The following is an 18,772-nucleotide window of genomic DNA, read 5'->3' on the forward strand; positions in this document are numbered from 1 at the left end:
CTAGAATCAGAATTTATGTCACACTATTTGTAACTCCCACAGTTGCGTGGACCTGCAGAGTTTCACTGGCTGTCTTGTCTGGAGACAATACACATCTTTTTAGCCTGTCTTGATGCTCTCTCCACTCCCATTGTTTTGTTTCTTAAAGACTGGATTAGTTGTAAGTATTCGCATTCCAACCATTATTCATGTAAATTGAGTCTGTGTCTTATAAGTTCTGTTTGTGAACAGAATTCCCACTCACCTGAAGAAGGGGCTCAGAGCCTCGAAAGCTTGTGTGGCTTTTGCTACCAAATAAACCTGTTGGACTTTAACCTGGTGTTGTTAAACTTCTTACTGTGTTTACCCCAGTCCAACGCCGGCATCTCCACATCATGTCTCTCAGTACTGACAGTCCTCAACTTTATGACATTCGAGTTGGGGCGCCACGGTGGCACAGTGGTTAGCACTGCTGCCTCACAGCACCAGGGACCCAGTTCAATTCCCGGCTTAGGTCACTGTCTGTGCAGAGTCTGCACATTCCCGTCATGTCTGTGTGGGTTTCCTCCGGGTACTCTGGTTTCCTCTCATAGTCCAAAGATGTGCGGGTTAGATGGATTGGCCATACTAAATTGCCCCTTAGTGTCAGGGGGACTAACTAGGGTAAATGCATGGGGTAATAGGGATAGGGCCTGGGTGGGACTGTGGTCGGTGCAGACTTGATGGGCCGAATGACCTCCTTCTGCACTGTAGGATTCTATGATTCTATGAGTTATGACAAATGGCACATACTACATTTATAAATTGACACCCTGTTTCAACTTTCCCACATTGGTTTTGACTTTATGATGCCAGATCAGTGGTGTTCACTCATGTATATCAACATTCAGTTGCTGGTGCGACACATTTTTGCAGTACTTGGTGCCTTTTATTTTTCCGAACCCTTTCCTCAAATTTAGTTTCTTTGCACAAAATAATGGCAGAAGTGCATAAACCTGGTGCAGGAGATGTTGATTGAACGCAAAATTCTTAGTTATTTTGGTGAAAATATGGTGTTGAGCCTTGGTTCAGGAACCAAACCCCCATTTATAACATTGATTCTTATGGAAAAATTGATTCCGAGTTACGATGTTTTGAGTTAAGACCTGGTTTTCAGGAACCAGTTGTGCTGTAAGTCCAAGGACTGTCCAAATATTTATCCCGTGAATGGTTGATCAGCAAGATTAGCTCAAGTTCCTTGTCAGTGCTGTGTTGCTGATCCCAGCTGGGATGATGGTAAGGTTCTTAATTTGACAACAGCATTTGTTAGTTTTTGAAGGGTAGATAATCTAAGCTTCTCACTCTTAATAACAATCCAGTACTTCACTGCTGGAATGGCATGTGCATATTTCAGGTAGGAAAGAAAAAAGATTGGCTGGGATGTCCTCTGCAGTTAAATAGTACATTAGCACGCATTATCAAGGTTTTACATGTAAAAAATAGCAACTTGCGAAATGAATCCCCTCCAACTCAATTTTCAAGTTTGCTGATGACATCACGGTAGTGAGTCGGATCTCAAACAATGATGAGACGGAGTACAGGAAAGAGATAGAGAATCTGGTGAACAATAATTTCTCCCTCAATGTCAACAAAATGAAGGAGATAGTCATCGACTTCAGGAAGCGGAATGAAGGACATGCCCCCCGTCTACATTAATGGGAACGAAGTGGAAATGGTCGAGAGCTTCAAGTTTCTAGGTGTCCAGATCATCAACAATCTGTCCTGGTCCCTCCACACTGATGCTATAGTTAAGAAAAACCATCAAAGCCTCTATTTTCTCAGGAGGTGAAGGAAATTTGGCATATCTGCTATGACTCTCACCAACTTTTACAGATACACCATATAAAGCATTATTTTTGTTATATCACAGTTTGGTATGGCTTCTGCTCTGTCCATCACTTAAACCAGCCACCCAGCCATTAACTCTGTCTACACTTCCCGGTACCTTGGAAAAACAGCCAGCATAATCAAGGACCCCACACACTTTGGACATACTCTCTTCCACCTTCTTCCGTCAGAAAAAAGATACAAAAAAGTCATGTACCAACTGACTCAAGAATAGTTCCTTCTCTGCTACCATCAGACTTTTGAAGAATCTACCTCATATTAAGTTGATCTCTCTCAACATCCTAGCTGTGACCGTAATACTACATTCTGCATCTTCTCCTTTCCTTCTCTATGTACGGTATGCTTTGGCTGTATAGCGCGCAAGAAACAACACTATTCACTGCATACTAATACACGTGACAATAATAAATCAAATGAAATTGAATGTAAGGCACATGACTCCTATGGAAATATACCCACATAGTGGTAGAGTTCTGGTTATTTGAGTATGTCCAATCTATAAGTGACTTCATGATCGTCTATAGATTCTTTCATGACTGAAAAGTGTGGTGTGTGATGGGCATGGACATCCACAGAAATGGAACCTTATGTTGTTACTGGTGGTTGTGGGCACTTATGCAGCTGTGTCATCTATCGTCTTCCTCTGGGCACGTAACATTTTTGCACGGTTGGCGTAGATGGTCCTTGAAGCATACTGAACCAAATGTCAGTGGTTTACACCCCAAGGCTCCAGTATTTCCTCAGAAGAGGTGGTCTGCAAAGCAGAGATTTGTAGCTCTTTTCAGGGCTTCCTTGTATAATTGGTACTTGGTACTGTTTGCCTTGAGACAGTTCCCAGTAGAAGACCTGCTTTGGGAATTCCGTCATCACTCACGTGGGCACATGGCCTGCCCAGCTAAGTTGGATTATCTGAAGTATTCCAGAATGTTGAGCCCAGCATGACAGATGACATTTGTTGTTTGTGATTTTATCCTGTCATTGAATTCATATGATGAACCTCAGATGTCTTCACTGGAAGTTTTTCAGAACTTTAATGTTGCGCTTGTAACAGACCCACAATTCTTGCCAGATGTCAATGTGGTCAGGACAATGGCTTGTAGGAATCTGATTTTAGCCTTCTTGATTTTAGCTGACATAAGTCAATGTCTTCAGGAGAGGAGTGCAAGGAGAATATAGGTGAGAAAATCAACAGAAATACTTCAGCAAAAAATATTTCTAATCCTGAATTTATTTGGAGTTGAAATATTATTTTTGGAGGATATAATAATAATTACTATTCTTGAGGTATTTATTGCACACCCAAGCTAAATAAAAAGTGATCATAATGCAGAACAAACCAATTACATCAAATGCAAGTGACCTTGTTTTGGCTTCTTTGTTTCAGTGCTGTTTTTGTGAAAATATAGTACGTACTAAATTTAAAATACAGACATTCCAAATAAGCTGGTTAATTGTTAGCAATTGTGCTTTGTGCTTTTTTTATGTATACCTGTGTCTCTGACTTTGATACCCTTTGAGAATATGAGAGCCATAACCTGGCTATTCAGAGATGTTTGTTAAAGGTGGAATTTGGCAGTGATAAAGTACCTAAAATTCTTAAGTATCTAAATTCTTAAGAGATTGCAGATGCAATGACTTGCTTGATGCTTTTACAATGTTAACCTTATTTAGCCCAATAGATTATACATTCTCCTTTGACTACATTACTAAAAATGGCTTTAGAAATATAAAAATCAAATTTAAAGTATGCTTATTCAGCTAACAAACAGTCTTGATTTTCCAAGAACACAAAACAAAAGATACAGGACCACAGTAAGACTATATGGACCATTAAGCCTGCTCCACCAGCCAGTGTGGTTATAAAGAACAAAGAACAAAGAAAATCACAGCACAGGATCAGGCCCTTCGGCCCTCCAAGCCTGCACCAACCATGCTGCCTGACTGAACCAAAACTCCCTACCTTTACATGCTGATCTTGGGCTTCAACTCACAAGTGCAAATGTGATGGACCTTGATCACCTTGCAACCATGGCTCTGCAGTGGCAATTAAATCTAAACCATTTACCTCTATTTGTTCATTTATCTCATTGCAGATATTTTTTTTATTCAGATAAATAACTTTTAATTTCATTTTTTAACTGCTATGCCCTGCATTGACCTTATTTGCTTATGCACAATTAATGTTAAACTGTCTGGCTCTTCCTGTCCCACTTGCTATACTGCTCCATTGCCTCTACCTTTCTCTTTGGATTTCAAAATCTCGCTTCACAAAAACCCTCTCTCCACTCTTTTAGTTTAAAAACCTGTTCACAGCCCTTGTTATATGATTGGCCAGGCCACTGGTTTCAGTGTGGCCTATTCCAGTGGAATAGTTCCCTCTTCCTGGAGTGCTGATGCCAGTGTCCCATGAGTTGAAATCCCTTCTTCCCACACCACTCTTTAAGCTATGCATTTATTTCTCTAAACTGGTTGATCCAATGCCAATTGACATGTAGCTCAGGTAACAATCCAGAAATGATTACCTTTGATGCTCTGCATTTTAATTTGGCCCTAACCTCTCAAACCTTCTAAGTGGAACATTATTACTGGCTCTAGCTCTGTCATTGATTCCATTTGGACACAACAACTGGTTGGGGGCTTTCCCACTCCAATTTATACTTTAGCCAAGAGGAAATGTCTTTAAACCTGTGTTAGAGGGGTTTAGGATAACCTGGGACTAAAAAGACTAATAGATCAGAATAGGTTAATTTAAAGTGAATATAGTATAGTAAAAGTACAAAGTACCTGGAGTTACAAAAGTACTGTTTGCATAGAAACACATGTAATCACTGTTAGAGAATTTAAACATGTATTTTTGAAAACATATTATATTCTATATTAAAGCATACATCTTGGCCAATTACATACTACTCTAAGCATGATGGGATAAAGCTAAGTAAGAAGAACCACATTCCTTGAAAACAATACAGCTACTGAGAGAAGCAAAATGAACTCTCTTATTGGTGTGGGCTTTAGAAAGTACAAGCTTCCCAGACAGTAGAATGAATAGAATAATTCAATTTTCCCAATAAGGGGTTGCTAAGGAGACAGTGCGAAAGAACTTTTGAACGCATATTAAAATGATTGGCTCACGTCCGGTTAGGGTAAGCAGAGTAGGCAGGCAGATGATTTTTTAAAAATGTATAATTTTAATACTGATATCAATGCAATTTAGAATAATTTGGTCTGCCCCAAATTGTTCTCCTACACGCATGGACCAGGTCCGGGCAATAAAATATGTCTTCAACCAGAATTACAGTCTCTGTGAGTTCTTTGTATTTTGTGAGCTGTAATTAAAAAAGAGAAAACTCTCACATGAAAGAAAGCATAATATAGAGGTCTCTGAAAAACTCCTATACCCTGGCACCGAGCAGGCAACAAAATCTTTGGAGCTCCCATCAAGGCTGCAGAGAATAGTATCTATCCCTCTGACAAGACCATCTCCTATCACTATCACATTCCTTTTGTTCTTCCTACTTGAATGGCATCCAGAGCAAATAGTCTTTATTTTTCTAATAATACAGCCTGTTTAAGGCTGTATTATTAGAAAATGTTTAAGTACATGAACCCATTATATTAATCACGGACCTTAGTATTTTGTTCTTGGAGAGCATCTTGTCACAGAAATAGTGGAAGTGTATTTTTCATCTCACCTTTAGCACCTTCCATTTTACCAATGTAATGTTTGGATGCTTTCCATTGTACAGGTATCCACTGTGCAAATTTAGGCAATAAATGTACAAACTGCTTAAGTGTGCAATCGGGTTATTCGCAAGATCTTTGCACTTTAGGGAAAATAATTTTATTGTTTCTTTTCAATATATTTATACCTAAGTGTAGATAAAATCAAACTCTGTATAATTGAGAAGGAACTAGTTTACAATGATACCAAGATTTACAATCATCCGAGATATAACTGTCTTGAAACACATTTCATTACTCGACAGAGCAGATGTAGAAATAGAACATCATACCATTCTATTAAAAAAATCATTCACTGAGAATCAAACAGATTGTTGGTTCATACAACTATGTCAAGCAGCAGTGATATTACATTTCATTTTTTATATAAGTCAATTATGGGAGTTCATTCACAAACAAGATGGCCTCACAGATCTCTTTCCTGTATTATGAAGTGTTTCTGTCATATAACATCAGTAGCATGTTTCATTTGTTAAACAGCCCTCTGAAATACACCCTAGGTTGCGTGAATGAATCAAGTTACTTGTATAACTCATAACTAGCTTGATATAGATATCCTTGTTCATTGCGTTTGCATCTGTTTCCATGCCAAGAAGACATTTTTTGATGCTAACATTTTAGAAATGTGTTATTGAAAGCAAACATGAACTTGTGTGAGGTTGATAATTTGTACTTAAAAGCAAAAAGTCCTGGCCTTTAATCTCAGCCTGCAGTGACAGCCTATTTAACATCCCCAAGGTCATTTGTGCTGAAAATCTCAATGGGAAGTTTTGCATATTAATTGTCCTGGTTCAAGTGCCTGATTTCTGACTTTGGGAAAAATACATTGCTGTTAAATATTATTCCAGTTGTATATAAAAATAATATTAAATAGCAACCATGCTTTTTAAAGTTTTAATGAATTCTAATCACAATTGTTTTCATCCTGATAAAATTGAATGTACGCTGGGAAGTTCTCAGATTATTTCCTTTCATTACGGTTTCTGGAACTCTTTTAAAACAGGAGCATGTATACCTCAACCTTAACTGTAAAGTTTTAAATATTAACAATTAACATTAAATATTTTAAATTCACTAAAGTTAGATATTTTTAAATGAAATTAGATGCTAACTTTGGCCCCGATAAGGCACTTCCATATCAATAGGATAACATTCATGACCTGGCTTTCTTGCCACTGGCTGCACAATCTGCAATCTCAATGGCATTAGTGACATGCATTTTCTTGGACCCACAACATCTCCAACTATCTTAGAAAGGAAGGAGTTATCTCCAATGCACACAGACATGCACAGTACATGTATGTATCCAAATTTGCAAGTACACAAGTCAGGGCATCCACAAAGAATTCACCTCCTTTATTAAATTGGCTGTCAGTGGATCTACAGTTTGAGGGGAAATATGACTATTCGCTAAACAGGGGAGAGTAGTGTACACAGCATATGGGTTTTCATTTGAGCACTGCTCTCCTGGCATCAGTAAAATAAAAGTGCCTACTGATTGACATTGTTAAAATTGGTTATAGACGTCATTGCAATCTACATGTTTGAGGGACATGTGGCTGGAACTACAGTATGTTAGTTACCAACCCAGTGCGAAAAGCAATTAGTTTGATCGGTTAGTTCAATAACAAAAACACACAGAAAGTAGATTAAACAGCAGTCCATGCAGCACTTACAATCTCTCTAGTTTGGGAAGGTCGCTAAAAGTTTCTGGCTCTAGTATCTCTATGTGGTTGAAATGAATGTATCTGTTGAAAGAATTCACGTTAAGAGTTAGTATTCAGAATTGATGCCTGGGATGTGGTTTATTTTCAGAAACCAATCCAAGCTACTGTAAATTGGAGTTTTCTTTTGTACCAGCTTTTCTGTGTAACTAAGATGAAAAGCCTGATGTAAGTACCAATGTGTTAGGCAGTAACTCTATCACATTGGCCTTTCTACTGTATTCACACATTGTGTTTCACACAGAGCACAAACTCATGAATCCTAACAGTTGGGGCTCTTCCCAATTTTTTCTGGAGCGATGATAGAATTCCATGAATAACTATTCACAGCTAACAGTAGATCCTTCTATTTTGTAACAATACTGACAAGGTGACTTCACAGATGTGAAATGAAATTTGTTATTTCCTGATATCTCAAACAATTGACATCTTCCAGCACATTTAATATCAGTGGCCCTCTTTAGTTGCCACCACTGCTGTCACACTTTTTTTGTCACCCAGTTGCGTAGAATCTGGCCCAACCTCTTAAAAGTTATTTTAAAAATATTGAAAAACCACAAAATAAGTAAAAGATTCCATGTCAGGAATTGTTATCTAACACTTAAAGGTCACGTTACCATTTGCTCAGAATATCTTGCTGATGCATTTCAATTTTCTGCTTAAAAATTCAGATACATGTAATACCCAAAACATCCTGTTAGATGGAAATTAACTGGTGGAATTCTATCACCATAGAAAAAATTAAGCTGCTCTTCCAATGAATGATTTCAGTTCTTACATCTGGGATTTTCTTTCAGTTTCAAAGTCAGGATCAAACATGCACCCAAATGGTGCACACAGCATTCAGTGACTGACCTCTAATGAGGTTCCATGGTTAGGTAACCTGCTAAGTAACTTCCAAAATACAAAATATTATTAGCTAAAAGGAACCTTCCAATTTACAGTAGTCGGAAACAGAAGAGGGAATAAGGCACGCAGCAAAAAATCTAATAAAGCTTCTGTTAATTTAAATTTTTTGCAATAATTAATTCTAGAATAACATGCTTAATCACCTCAAGTTGTTTAAGGAAATATATTTTGTGCTTTCCCTCTTCTGCTCAGTCAATATTCCATTGTCACTGCCATAAAATTCAATCATAGGCTATATAGTACACGCCGATTAATGGCATCCTGCCAATAAAAAATTTGATTAAGGTGGCCAATTTTGCCAAAGGCACAATTTGTTTGCTTACAGGAATAATTGGTGCAGGGAATATCTGCTCACCACTAAGCTTTTCCCATTAAGATGTTTTATTGTACCCATTTACTCATTTGGTCATAATCATCAATATAGCATGTAGCTATACTTCGAGGTGTAACGATGCAGAATTTATAGATATGACATTAAAGAAAAAGAACAATGAAACTGACAATCTTTCACAACAAATCGAAACCTTATAATAATTGCCCAAGATGGAAAGGCTGAGCTGACCGATCTCAGCAGGGTCTTGTGATGAACCCTGTCACCTTTATAGAGAGAGAAAAATCAGACAAAATTCTACCTTTGGTTGATAGTTGCTGCTGGAAAGTGGGTGTTGCGTAAGGACCAAGTTGTTTTCAGTTATGATGCACACACAAGTTCAAATGTAGTGTTAATAACTTCAGGACACATATAGCATTGTAGATATGTGAATGTAGAGAAAACCTATAGCTGCAGGGCTGGACTCAAGCAACTTCAGGAGAGGAAAGGAGCAAAAATGGCCTAATAACATAATGATCATTGATCTTTTACATAGCCATTTTATGGCTGGAATAGTTAGTCACTGTAAACAGGCAACTCGTGTTTTGAAATGCTGCAGCAATTAAATATATTTCAGTTTTTTTTCAAAAGTGCAAAATGTCATCAAAAAATATTCTTCCCGCCACACGTTATTTTTCAAGGGGAGCCCTGGCCTACAATTACAATTTTGTTTTAAAACGGAAGCAAAGCAGAAGAAAAACATTGTCACCTGTCCCACAATGTAATGTAAAGCCACACAATAAAAGCCAGAAAAGAAAACTTGGCAGTATTGAAGATTTCAGTGGAAAAATACTTGCCAGAACCTGGAAAACATTTCATGTGGTAATTTTTTTTGAAGCTCTGAAAGTACATTTGAGAATCTCAGTTGAATGTTTTCTTCTGCTAAGGCACCACAGCTTTACTTGCAGTCAGATTCTAGCATGTGCCATTATTGCTATGTGAATGTCATTCTCAAGTGCCATTCACCTCATTCAAAATCAATTCATATTCTAACCACCTCATTCACCTGTTGAGTCATCAAGTCCTGGTTGTTGGTTGGTGGACAGGCAAGTTCTTTACTGCAGATGCAAATGAGCTTGAGTTTTTTTGAATCATAATGGCAATAGTACTCCATTAAATCAGATGAGCTGCTGCTGACAATACCCTCAAAAAATCTAGGTCTTGTCTGGAGCATGTCTTGAAAGCCTGAAACCATTTAATTGCTACCTACGTTCATGTGAATGTTTCAGAACTGTGGAGATGTCAAACTCTTAAGATTTCCACATATATAAATCTAAGCTCAAAAATAGAGGAAGCAAAATTACGTGCTTCTTATAAATACTGTCAAATATTTAACCCCTTAATTAAAAAAGGATATGACTCAGCTATAAAACCTTACAATAACCATCAGAATAATAGGGTGGTATTTAATGGAGGCTGAAGAGCAGTCGAAAGCTCTGCATCACCTCCTATGGGCACATAACTGGACAGAGAACTGTACAGGATCACGGACCCAAAGGGAAGAATTCTGCAAACCACCCCCACCCCAACTCCCACCAAGAGCTGCCGGCCAATCAGAGGCCTAGAATGCTCAGAGGGATCCAGGCCACATCAGCTCTGTGATGTGGTTAGCTTTCAGCAGGCCACCCTCATCCCCTTCCCCACCTACCCAGTGCCAGGACCCTTAACCAGACACTGAGTGCATTTGAGCCTACCTGCCCAAGAATCCCGCTGCCCATCTCCAGGCTTCCCACATGGCAAGTACTGTGCCTACCACCAGGTGAATACTTTTCCCACCCAGACATAATTGGGGCAGAGGTAGAAAAGTGGTGACGTTTTCACCCACCATCATCAAGCCCAATTAAATGCTGACCCTGTCACCAAACTCACCTCACGGGATGGCATTCAATTCCACCTTTAGTTTCAAAAATTCAAAACTGTTCCTTCCAATAAAGAATAAATACGACTGTCTCTTGTACCTTCTATATAACATAAAACCTCCCGTCCAAGGTCAGTCCTGTATTATTATTGCAAAATCTTGCACTCCTGAACACAAAGCATGTTGTGTGGAATCTTGAGCCCAGACTCTCTGTACGCAGAAATGGCGGCATGCTCAAAATCCAGAGCGTTTTGAAAAATGTGATTCTCGCCGGCGAATCGTGTTTTGCAATTTTGGACTGTGTGTGCTGGCAGAGTAATGTGAAACACGCTGCGGAATATTGGGAACATTGTTTTAATGCATTAGCACTGCATGAGCTACTGTTCACTCCGGATATGGAGCCTGCATCAAACATCCAGTAGTGCCAGCGTGACATCATTTACAACAGCTCTACATAAGTGTGAACCTGGCACCTTCACCTCTGAGGGGGATGTTGGAGGTGAGCACTGAGGCAGCCATTTATCCTCAGCCTGTCCAATCATCAGGGGACACCAGGGAGAATGCTAGGGACACAGACAAGTACAGTTCAGAGCCGGAAAGGATAGGAGGGGTGAAATCAGTTGTTTAAGCATCTACCTTATTCATCCCCACAAGGCTTTTATATATTTCAACTACATCACCTCTCATTCTTTTGAACCCCAGGTAATGTAGACCTAGTTTACTCAATCCCTTCTCATAGGACAATCTCCACACCCCAGGAACCAGTCTAGTGAACCTTTGTTGTACTTCTTCTGAGGAAAGTATGTCCTTCTTTGGAAAGCTCCCAGTGGTGGGCAGGACCGGAAAATCCCAGCCTATCACTTATACCCCAATCCCTTTTGCACCAAAAGCTAACACACCATTTGCCTTCCTATTCGCTTGCTGCACCCACATGTTAACTTCCTGTAATCAATGTACAAGGCCAGCCAGGTCCCTCTGAATGCAAAGAGTTACCATTCTCTCACCATTTAAAAAATATTGCCGTTGCAGAATCAATGGGCCAAAGGGCCTCTTCTGCACTGTATGGGTCAGATGCCATGAGAAAATGGAGGCTCAACGCTATTCACCGTGGTGGTGTATGGGGGGAAATAATGTGGGGACGTGGCTGTTGTGTTAGAGGGGATGTTAGGAGGGATATCCACTCTGTGAAATGGAAACGCTCGGGTGAAAGTCACAGAGGCTTGAAGGGATGAGGGTCAGGGCTGTAGCAGGATTCCTCACAGCTCATTGTGGTGCTCTCATCCTTTCAGTGCATGATTCAGGATAATCATGGAGCCTGTGGAGTTGTGGTCTCGAGTCTGTTCCTCCATTCAATGAGATTGTGGCTGATCTGTTGGTATTTCAAGTTCCACATTCACACCTATGCCCAATAACCTTTTATTCCCTTGCCATCAAGAATTTATCTACCTCCAGCTTAAAAATATTCAATGACCTCATTACCATTGCTTTTGAGGTAAAGTTCCAAAGTCACACCTCCCTCTGAGAAAATAAATTCTCCTCATCTCTGCCCTATAAAAGCAATCCCCAATTTTAAAACAGTGCCCCCTAGTTCTGCACTTAGCCACAAGAGGAAACATCCTTCCTACATCCACCTTGGCAAGACTGTTTAAGCTTGGTGCACCATGCCCCTTGATATTTCATTTTGCTTTCTCAATTAAAGACAAGGACGCTGATTTTACCGGCATTCTCCATTGGCCTCAGGCGCGATCTTACAAGCCTCGGACGGGAATGCCGGTAAAATTCTGGCCAAGCTGTCAGAGGCGCTTCTATTATCACTGTAAACAAGTATATATGGCAAATGATGCACATTGTGTGGTTTTGCAAAGTATGACAGGAAAAGGGACTGAATTGGTAAAATGTGTGACCCTGTCACTTGACCAAGAGAGATAATCTTGCTGACAAGTAACCTTTGAGGGTTGAGCAGGATATGTTCCATCAACAAATGATTTGCTGCTTACAATTTTCTCCGTGTGCTAAGTTCCAACTGTAGCACTAAAATTGCTTTTCCATAAATAATTAACTTTATTAATTTTTAAAACTTGGCATCCAGCAAAAATGATTAATTAATAGTAATCCAGGAAGGCTGCAAACACAGAGCCATAATCAGAGTTCATTAATGTTTCAGGACATTGTGAAAGCATGCACCATTAATTTGCAATAAATATCGTTTATGCAAAATTTAAGGTATTATCACATTTGAGGAGATTTCATTAGTTCTTCATCCTGAACTGTGTTATTTTGAAAGCATCAGGCATCACTGAGCACTGAATACTTATTTAAATACACGTTTGAGTAAACATGAACAGGAATGCTCCGGTCTCATAAGCCCCGCCACCAGCATCAGTGTGAACAGAGAATTTGGTGCTTAGCCAAATCTCCGTTCACTGCAACGGGACCAGAGAATCCCAGCTACAGGCAAGGTCGGAGAATTCCAGCCATGGTTTAAGCGACTATTATCTTATTTATAACAGGGCCTGTGACATTCATTTCACTGCAAAATTCCTCAATTTGCTAATTATCTTTAAGTGATGTTTACTCTTTGTGAGAGACAGATAAAAATAACGGAAATGGAAAAGAATCCATCTCTGAGGATAATACTGAATGGAGAGTTGTAGAATACAATGGGGCCGATTCTCCCAGCCTGCTGTGCTGCTCTAGCAGTGCAATGGGCCGGGAGACATCAGTGGAGGCCGTTTAGTGGGCTCCCCACTGGGTGCCACGGCCTCCAGGGCCAGGATTTGTGGCGTCATCAGCTCCGTGCTGATTTCCAGAAAGGGGGTGCCCCCTAGGTAGTGCCAGCCTGGCCGCCTGACACTGGCCAAGGGGAAAAGTGGCAATGCCCAAGGGGCATTGGGCAGTGCCAAGGGGGTAGGGGCGATCAGTGGCAGTGGGGGGGTAGGGGCAGCAGATAAGGCAGATGCTCAATCCTACACTGGAACCATGGTAATTAGGTGGCTGCCCTAAATATATATTTTTAAAAACATCGCAGGTAGGTTGCAAATTGTGACCCGTATGCCCGAAAAAAAGAGCAAACCAATTGTTAGCCCGATAAGTTCCAATTGCAACAAGCCTCATTTAAATTCCATTCCAGATGGGCAGTGGTGTGTAGCCAATACATATGAGGTGGAAAGATCAGTTGCTAGACTGCCTCACACGGGTCCTTCGATTGTGCGAGTATGGGCTGAAGAGACCTAAACATTCCTTTTCAGATCAGCAGGTAAACTCCTGCTTCTCCGGGCCCAGAAAAAAATGGAAAAAAAAACTTTACTGATTAGACCTCTGCTGGCCCCAACCCTCTCCACTGCAGGTATATGTGAAAGCCACTGCCACATGTAAATGTCTAAAGCAATGGGCAGTTGCCCTTGCCACCTGCTCAAGTAGCTGATAATTGGAATCTGTTGGCTAGCGGAGGGTTCCAGTTTGCAGAAGATCAGAATGACAGCTTTTAATGTGTAGCACATTTTAAGTGAGATGAAAAGGAAGAATTGGCTGGAGGAACACTGGGATCATTTTGCACTCCAGCTGCTGTCGAACACATCCCTGCACATTGAAGATCCAACCTTCCTCTTTTAGACTAACAAAAGGACAAAAATAATTCTACTCTGTTCAAAGCGATTCACAATTTTCTGGACTCAGGAATGTGATCCTTGGATTAGGTCACTAAAGAATCCTTCTAGTCATCCTCCATCCTTCCCAGCAGGTGATATTCCATTTGGAATGAAACACCCCACCAAGTCGTTCAACCCATCATTCCTGGGAGCAATAATGGAATAACCAGACTGAAATCTGAAACACCATCCGGCAGAAACACTCTTAACAATTAGACACACCAGGAAGAGATGGAAGGATATAGTTAACAGACAGAATTGTCGCTGGCAAGCTTAAGGATTTTGTCTGGCATTCATTGACAATGAAGAGATCATCAGTTAGACAGATACTTGGCTCAACTTGATTAACAAGATGAAAAGGGACAGTGCTAAGCTCAGTTATAATCACACTCATTGCTCGAAGTTGTCAAAAGTACATTTAACAATAGGAACTCCTTTATTCGCTACCATCCACACCAAGCAATCCAAAACAGAAAACAAAACTTGACCCAAAATGAATTCTGGCATTATTGCCTTAATTGATTGCGTTGGTTCTAAAGCCATTTTTTTTGCCCTGATTTTGACATCAGTGATGAAGCGAGTGTTCAACGCTGACCTCAAAGAAAGCATGAATGTCATCAAACCTGATATTACTTTGCTGCTGCACCAACTATGGGTGATATCTGACACCCAGCAACAGTTATGTCATCAAGTAGGCTAAACTTCCAATCATACTGCATAACTCACACTGCAAGCAATCCAGAAAGCCAAATGCACAGATTATTCTTCACTTTTTAATGATATTACAAAGAACAAAATTAAGATAGGGACATTTACCTGGAATTAATATAGAATATTAAATATCCTAAACAAAATTCAAAAAGAAAATAATTTTATTAAGTTAAAAACCTATGGAATGTTCATCCTAATGAGAAAAAAATGACATTTAACAAATATAAAATTCATTTTCAGGACCAAAGAGATTGTTCAAGAATAATTATGAACTTAGAATGCCATTAAAGACCTAATTATTCCTTATTCAACAAGGTTCAACTTTTTCAACAGTTTTTACAGTAGTACAGTAAAACGTCAAGTGATTTCTAAGATTTCCATCTACAGGAAACATAGAAAATAGGAACAGAAGGAGGCCATTTGAGCCTCCTCAACAGTAGTGATATGGAGGAACATTGAATCACTGAACAGTGAATCACTGATAGCAACTTCTGGATTTTTGCATTTAACTGCACCTGTGGCAGATGCCAGGAATTGTTGTTTCACATTCGTAATGTCGTGAACGCTGACAATTTCAGGCAAAAATCCAGGCCATTGTGTTTCATATTGATATGGATTTGTGTCACAAAGCGTTTTTATTGCAAGAAAGAGAAGTTCATGTTAGGTGGCATTTGGTACCTATATATGTATGACTGTCAATAGGCTTATGTTTTGATAGCACACAAACCCCTGAGTACAGATACTGATGGTAATGTAGTGGCTTGTTTTTCCATAATGTTTCAGATGATTTGCTCAATATCAGCCAATGTGCCCTGATTTATATAACTACCATCATGTTCTGCAAAAATTGAATAAAGTTGTGTTGGTAATCTATTATGTTATTTTCTAAACTTTTGCCAGAAACATGTCTTCATGAGCCTTTGTGTCACATTTATAAAATTAACAGTCGGAGTTTCCCAATATAGGTGCAGTTTATAACCCGGATGGTCAGAAAAAGGTTTTGGACAGACTCAAATGGAAGTATGTTTATTTTATCTGAACTTCTGAAGTTAACTTAATATGATAATTTGCACAGCTGCAGATTTGGCTTTGGGTGAATGCAGGGAGAAGACTGGAAGAGGAAAACTGTAGGTAAATGAAACTAAAAAGGGATCTGAAAATTAAAGAGTGTCACAATAAATTGGGAAAAATTCTAAAATCCTCCAGAAGATATTCGAACTCAGTAAGATGCTTTGCTGAGGAGGAAAGAAGTGATTGAGAAGTGACAAAATGAAAGGAAAAGAATTGCACAGTGCAAGAATGAGCCTGAGGAAAAGAGTATCCAAATTCCTAAACTGCTGCACGATGGCTGTTGAAAGGGAGATGGCACTGCACGAGGTATGTGCAAGAGTAGTTTTCCATTAAGCCAATGCACAACACCATCCTTGTTGGTTTGCACCCTGTCCTGCTGGAAAGAGATACAGCCAAATTGTAAGCAGCAATTGGCTGCTACTGTTACCAGATGTGGTACCTGTGCGCTGTATGGTAACTATAGGTGCCCTAACAGCAGGTTGGCAGATTCTGAATGAGGCCCCAGGTAACTAATATTCCTGAAAAAGCAGTTCAGACATTTGTCACTTGGTGGTCGTGCCAGAACGTGAGGAAATGCTGTGTGTCATCTTGGTTGATTTGGCCAAACACCCTGATTTGTGTACTTTAGTACAGTGTCAATAAAATTATGTCGTACTGTAATTTGCTGCTGAGGAACTAGACAACATTTTTCTCAATAATGGTTCAGAATTTTAAACATGGGCAATCCAACACCAACCCTCCCACAGTTCCAATTTTAACAGATGATCAGAACTACAAGTAGACACACTGTCAGGAGGCAGGCCTTTATTTCAAACAGTTTAAAAGTGACTGCTGTGCTTCCAAGTTAAAGTTACTTTCATTTTTAACCACCTGTAGCTGAGTTCCCCAGGCTTTGGATCACCCGGCAGCTGAAGAGAGATATAAAGAGCCAGATGCAATAGGCAACTGCCTTTAGCACAGTTTTTGAGCCAGGGGGAGCCTGGCCCAACAAGTAATCCTGTTTGCCTAACATCAGTCATAGACGAAATGCTCGAATTGATTATTAGGGATATGGTAACAGGGCGCTTAGAAAAATCACAATATGATTAAACTGAGTCAACTTGGATTTACGAACAGAAAATCATGTTTAATAAATCTTTTAAAGTTTTTTTTGAAAGTGTAACTAATAGGATGTAAAACTAATGCAAGAAGTATGTGCATTTTTTGAAAAAGCATTCTAAAAGGTGCCACATTAGAGGTTTTATTACAAAAAATTAGGACTCGGAATTGAGGGAAAATATATGACCATGGATTGAAGATTGGATAGAGAACAGGCAAACAGATTGGGAATAAATGGGTGGGATAATACAAGAATCAACAGTTAGACCTCAATTACTTGCAATCTATGTTAAGATTTAGATGATGGGATTGAGTGTAACATATCTAACATTGTTGACAATGCAAAGTTGGATGGGAAAGTAAGCAGTGTAGAGGGTGCATAGGGAATGAAGTGGGAGAGACAAGTTGGGAAAGTGAGTAAGAACATAACAGCTGGAATGCAATGGAGCCAAAAGTGAATATATCCAACACAAACAAAAGCAGAAAATGCTGGAAAATTTCAACAGATCTGATAGCATCTGTGGAGAGAGAATAGAGCCAACATTTTAAGTCTGGAAAGGTGATCCAGACTCAAAACATTGGCTCAATTCTCTCTCCACAGATGCTGTCAGATCTGCTGAAATTTTCCAGCATTTTTTATTTTTGTTTCAGATTCTAGAATCCGCAGTATTTTGCTTTTTATCTTAGCGAATATGTCCACTTTGGTAGGAGAAACAAAAATAAAACAATATATTTTAAATGGTGAGAGAATGGTAACTCTTTGCATAAAGAGAGACTTGGCTGGCCTTGTACGTTGATCACTGAAGGTTAACATGTGGGTGCACCAAACAATTAGGAACACAAATGGTGTGTTAGCTTTTGATGTAAAAGGGATTGGAGTATAAATGATAGGCTGGGATTTTCCACTCCCACTCACCACCGGGATCTTTCCTAAGATGGAAATACTTTCACTAGTGGGGGTGTAAAGAAGGTTCACTAGACTGGATCCTGGGATGATGGTATTGTCCTATGAGAAGGGATTGACTAAACTAGGCCTACATTATCTGGTGTACAAAAGAATGAGAGATGGTGTAATTGGAACATACAAAAGTCTTGCCGGGATTAATAGCGTAGACGCTCAAACAAATCTTTCCCCTGGTTGGAAACTCTACAAAACAGGGTGCCAGTGTTGACCAGTTAGGATTGAGATGAAGAGAAATATCTTCACTTAAAGAATTGTAAATCTTAGGGATTCTTTATCCCCAGAGGAGTTGTGGATGCTTTGAGTAGATTTAAAGAAGTCTCACAACACCAGGTTAAAGTGCATCAGGTTTATTTGGAATCACGAGCTTTCAGAGCGCTGCTCATTCATCAGGTGAGTGTGACTAGCTGGCTGGTTGGCTGATGAACATCCACCTGATGAAGGAGCAGTGCTCCGAAAGCTCATGATTCCAAATAAACCTGTTGGACTTTAACCTGGTGTTGTGAGGCTTCTTACTGTGCCCACTCCAGTCCAACGCCGGCATCTCCACATCATGAGTAGATTTAAGACAGAGGATGATAGATTTTTGGGTATCAAGAGAATTAAGGGATATAATGAAGCAAGATGGAATGGGCAGAATGGTGGCACGCTGGTTAGCACTGCTGCCTCACAGTGCCAGAGACCTGGGTTCGATTCCCAGCTTGGGTCGCTGTCTGTGTGGAGTTTGCACATTCTCCCTGTGTCTGCGTGCGTTTTCTCCGGGTTCTCCGATTTCCTTTCACAGTCCGAAAGACGTGCTGGTTAGGTGCATTGGCT

The 18,772-nt window shown here is 39.8% G+C and overlaps 1 protein-coding gene across 1 annotated transcript in view; it reads right to left on the minus strand.

Moving 5' to 3' along the window:
- LOC144495749 (peroxidasin homolog) overlaps window positions 1–18,772 on the minus strand; it is a 420,109-nt gene that overhangs the window by 181,583 nt on the left and 219,754 nt on the right. Inside the window, exon 5 of the mRNA XM_078216142.1 lies at window positions 7,284–7,355. Within this exon, the coding sequence (XP_078072268.1) occupies window positions 7,284–7,355 (72 nt within the window). The remainder of the gene's footprint in view (window positions 1–7,283; window positions 7,356–18,772) is intronic.

This window comes from Mustelus asterias, chromosome 7 (assembly GCF_964213995.1).
Source record: "Mustelus asterias chromosome 7, sMusAst1.hap1.1, whole genome shotgun sequence".
Classification (NCBI taxonomy): domain Eukaryota; kingdom Metazoa; phylum Chordata; class Chondrichthyes; order Carcharhiniformes; family Triakidae; genus Mustelus; species Mustelus asterias.